Consider the following 4,912-nt stretch of genomic DNA (forward strand, 5'->3'; position numbering starts at 1 on the left):
CTAGGTAGTCAACCTACTGAAGCTTCTTAAATGGAAACTTAATAGAAGTAGAGACTAATTAAAGATCCAAAAATTTAGACGAGGGACTAGGGAAGCACAGGGACATATGTTTTCTCTGAATCAAATTCTTCTAGTGTAAAATAATTTGGTACATTAACTTTAAGGCCGAAATTTCAAAGGCAGCCCATGTTTCAACTTGAAAAAAAGCAAAACCATTTAAGAAATTAACCTCTGAAAGTTGTCTTCAATGGGCTACATGAATCAAATTTAAATTATTTAAGTTGTTATACTACTTTTAGACTAAAGATCCAGCTAAAAAAACCCCAAAACAAAGCCCTTTAACTGTCCTTCACTCCTAACTCTGTCACCAACCCCAAAACACAAATTTCGTAAAAAAGTAGAAGTTGTATGATACTCACATGAAAGAAAGGCTTGATCATTTTGCAAGGCCCACACCACGTGGCGGAGAAGTCAACTACTACAAGTTTATCTCCAGCAGCATCCAAGGCTTCCTGAAAAGCAACCTAAGAAGGGCAAAAGAAAAGCTCATGTGAAATAGTTTCATTTCCAAAAGCCTTGGAGACTTGGTGACACAAAGACATAACTTTTGGAGGTCTTGTTTTCAGGACCTACTTTTTAAGAAAAAAACCCCAAATCCCAAAACAAGCCAAATAAACTAGGTTTGAAGGAATCCTACACACTGTTGGTACCGTTACTTAGTAAGATGAAACATGATGTAAGGTGTAGAATAAATATTCAAGTCTTTACAAATATTTTATAAAATATTGTGAATCAAAAAAATAGGTATTTCTATTAAAACTGTATCCACGTCAAATCTAGGTATATGGTAGACATTCACTAAATGCTTATGGACTGATGAAAGAGGTCACTTCAATTGAACAAGTCACAAAGGCACAGGATTTCACAATTGAAATGTTACAAGTTACTTAAAGTCTAGGAAACTAACCTCTCCCCAAACCCCAACACTCAAGACAATCACTGTTGACATAAGCACATTTTCTTGTGCTTTTTTTATGGGGTTTCCAGAGTTGAGGTCACACTGTTTATCAACCTTTGATTTTTGCCCTTTATCTTAAAACTACACCCTCACTGCTCCGTAAATGAACCATAGTTTTAGTTCCTCGTGAAGGACATTTTCTTTAGATATTATTTTGCATAAGGAATGCATGTTAAATAAAATTCCCAGCAGAAACGACCAAGAAATCCCTTACCACCAACCTCCCTGAATTATTTACCAATGGTGTTGATATTGTAACCCTAGGAACCTTACATTCTAGTTATAAAGGACTTATTTTAACCACAATTAGTCAGTTAGTGACTGACCCAAACCAAAACCAGAGCAACGAAGATAAATCAAAAAACACAAACATCTGTATCTGAAATCTAGGTTTTATTCAAGGGAAAAATGCTGGTCAAATTGGTTGAATCAAAAAACATTCTCCTCCCCCACAAGTTAAGAAGCATTAGATTTGGTCCAATAAAGAAGGAAAGTGAATAAATAAAACACCATAAGGTAAAAATCCAAACAAAACCCCCCAACAACTAAAATGAATGTGAATTCTCAAGTGGTACAGCTACTTCTCTAAATTTCTATTTTCTTCCTCATGTTTTTGGGGAAACAATTCACAAATGGTGTTCCTGAGAATAGTATGACACAACTTTGGCAACTTTATTAACTGCAGATCCATCAACCCCACCTTTGGGTGTGGACATGTTGAGGGGGTGTGCAGCAGAGAGTAAGTTAGAAATACAGAAACTATTCCTCCAAACCATCACTGATTGTTCCAGATCACTTTCATTCAAAGCCTTTCCTACTGTGATTTTTCAGGTCAAACCAGCCAGTCTTTAATGCAAGATCCATGTTGTAAAACAGAGAAAAAAGGTCAAGAAATGCCAATGTCCTGGCTGGATGGACACATTCTTTTTTTGAACATGGTTGACCCTCAGTAAAAACTTGATGAGATTACTTTCGAGAAGGAATGTATTTCAAACACTCTCAAGGCTTTCCCAAAACAGTTCTGAATCAAATTCAAGCAAAACTACCTAAAATTCTGAAAAGAGATATGTCACAATAACTTTTGACTTAAGCGAACACTAGTTACAGAGCCAGGTATGTGCAGACTTCACGTACAAATTCTCTTCTTCTGATACTTAAGTTTGCCTAAAACAGGTATCGGCTTGAAAATTATTCAAGATAATGTTGCTAAGAAGCAAATCACAATTCCAAGTGCCCAAAAACTAACAATTAGGATTAATAAATCACGATTAATGAGTGTTCCCATGACTGACACAAATAATCTGGAAACAAAACAATGTAGTTGGGGTAGGTAAATAACAGCAGGGTCTAAGATCTCTTTTCTTAAAGACACCTACCCCAAAGGTAACAAGCATGTGTGGTTTCTAAAGCATTTAGCAAAGTGCCTTGTGCATGGGAGTTCAATAAATGGTGGCAGTCGTTCTTAAAAAAAAAAAAACAACCCAAAACTGTGTTGATTTCTTCATCACCTTTATAGTCCATTATTGCATTTATGTCTGAAACAGATCCCAGTGGCCCTAAATTGACAACAGAGTACCTCAGAAAGAGTTGTTCTGGACAGCCAATGGCAATAATTTAGCACATCATAATGAAAATTTAAGGCTTATTCAGTATTTACAAATAACAATCAAATTAGTGCAACTTTCTGTTAATGACTTTGGATCACAATTTTGAATATTAATTATTTCCTGTCACCCTGTATACCTAATCAACTCTGTTTGCATCGTATGGATTCTAAGACAACATAGACCACCAGAAGGTCTTCTGCCTTCTTTAATGGGTTCTTAGCTGTTCATTTATACTGATGAGGTTGCCAAACCTGGAGACCAGAACCCCAGCTCCGAGCCTCCAGCCCCAGGCACAGACCAATAATTTGTCACACAATAGGTCTTGAAAAAAAGTATCTGGAACAAAACTCTCTTTTTAACAAATGAGAGGGCTGCTAATTTTAATAGAAAAGCTCACCCAATTAAAAAAAAAAAGGGGGATTCCAATAAGAAAAAACTGATTAAGGACAAGAAGATAAAAGACGATGACAACCAACATATGAGGGGAAAATGTTGGGAGTCAATAATAATCAAAGGAACAAAAGGATCAGGGACCACTACAGAGAAATTCCGTATGTGAAGCTCACCCAGCACTTCACAGGTCCGGGTGCTCCTGGCGGGTGAGGACCCGCCTTCTCCTGCTTTCCAGGGGTGGGGGTGGGGGGCATCGCAGGGTAAACGCTAGCGAGGGGTCTTCCCCTCGTTCGAGCAGCATCAATATCCCCCCCACTCACTTTCTGACTCTGCATTTAACAAACATGTCTCGAGTAGCTATAGTGTACCAGACACTGCATGTTAGGCTCTGGGGTTCCCAGTCTGGAAGGTTTTAAGGCTTTCAGTAACTTTCGAATATCGAAACGCTTTTTTGCCTTGGGCATTTTTAAATGGACGGAACGACGATCAGGGTAACTGAAGGCCCCAACAGCTGGGCGCGGCTGCTCCCGGGGGACTGGGGAGGATCCTGGCTCCAGCAAAACGCACCGACTGTGAGTGAATCACAGATAGGTAGGGCAGTTCAGGTCCCTGGGCCCAACCTTGGGGACTGAGTCATTCCAAAGCCAGAGCTGCCGGAAACACGCCCTGCGCCGCAGGAGGAGGAGTCCTGTGGGCGCGACCCGGACCTCACTTCCTTGAGGCCACCTGGGGCCCTTCTGGCCTCCGGGCCGGACCCTCACACGAGGGTCTCCAGCCTGGATCCGCCCCGTTTGCGCGGATACAGTACGCGTCATCTTCGGGGCTGGGCTGTGATGGAGGCAGCCGGGGGTCTCCGGCCTAGACCCGCTCCCGAGGGGGTTCACCCCCACCCAATGTGGGTGGATCACGTCGCAAAGGGAGAGGGAGTGGCGGACAGCGATCCCGTGCCTTCTGCAAGGGGCCCTTCATCTCCTCGCCTGGGCCCGAATCCGGATACAGAGATGGCCAAGGGCAGACCCCCTCCATCCCCTCGCTTCCCCGAATTGGGGTTACCAGGACAGGAGGGTGCAGGAGGCGCAGTGTGGGAACCCCCGGGCGCTCCCTGCACGCGTGCATCTCCCGAGCGCACAGGGCGCGGGGCAGCGCTGGGCACTCCAACTCCGCTCTGCAGGGGACCCTCGTCCCTCTGCTCCCCTCCCCCAAAGCATGCTCGATCGTCTCGGGCGCGCCCAGGCCCCGGCTTCTCTCAATCCCAGGCCGAGACGCCGCGTCCCCTTCCCCCAGGGATAAGGAGGGGTGGCCTCTCCACCTCCCGCCCATCGCCTTCCCTGCCACGGGGCCTGCGCGTTGCGACTTGGCCTTCCCCGGGAGCGCATACCTTGCTCTCTATCTGTTTCACCATCTTCACTGTTGGGGGGCTCACGAGCCACTCTAAGAACCGATGGAAATGGATCCAAGTCGGCAAATCGAGTTTAGGGGAGAGCGCGCAGCCCGCCTTCCCTTTATAGCGACGGGACGGGGCGGGGCGTGCGGCTGCGCGCAGCGTGCGTGTGGCGGGGACGCGCCCGCTCCGGCCTCCCGCGCCCGCCGAGTAGTCCCGGCCTGGCTCCGCCCCCGGAGCTGCCGAGCCGGGAAGGGGCCGGGCCACTGGCGGGGGCGGGGCTGGGGCTGCTGGCGGAGGACGGGGCTGGCGCAAGCGCCCGGCGGAGCCCCAGGGGCTCGTACCCTCAGCCCTGAAGCGCAGGGCACCCCCTGCCCGTACCCCAGGTGGAAGTGGTGATGGAGTGACCTAAAGGGCACATTCACGGGTGGGGAGGCGGGGAGGCGGATTACCACCCCCAGAGCCACAGGGCCAGAGGGCCCTTCCCGGTCCACTTGGGAATGCGTCAGCCAG

At 46.6% G+C, this 4,912-nt stretch overlaps 1 protein-coding gene across 1 annotated transcript in view; it reads right to left on the bottom strand.

Moving 5' to 3' along the window:
- Positions 1-4,560, bottom strand: part of TXN (thioredoxin) — an 11,176-nt gene extending 6,616 nt beyond the window's left edge. Inside the window, exons 1-2 of the mRNA XM_012641145.1 lie at positions 4,397-4,560; positions 420-524 (exon numbers count right to left, since the gene is read on the bottom strand). Of these exons, the coding sequence (XP_012496599.1) occupies positions 420-524; positions 4,397-4,420 (129 nt within the window). The 5' untranslated portion in view covers positions 4,421-4,560. The remainder of the gene's footprint in view (positions 1-419; positions 525-4,396) is intronic.
- Positions 4,561-4,912: the final 352 nt, after the last annotated feature.

This window comes from Propithecus coquereli, unplaced genomic scaffold (assembly GCF_000956105.1).
Source record: "Propithecus coquereli isolate 6110/MARCELLA unplaced genomic scaffold, Pcoq_1.0 Scaffold163, whole genome shotgun sequence".
Lineage (NCBI taxonomy): Eukaryota > Metazoa > Chordata > Mammalia > Primates > Indriidae > Propithecus > Propithecus coquereli.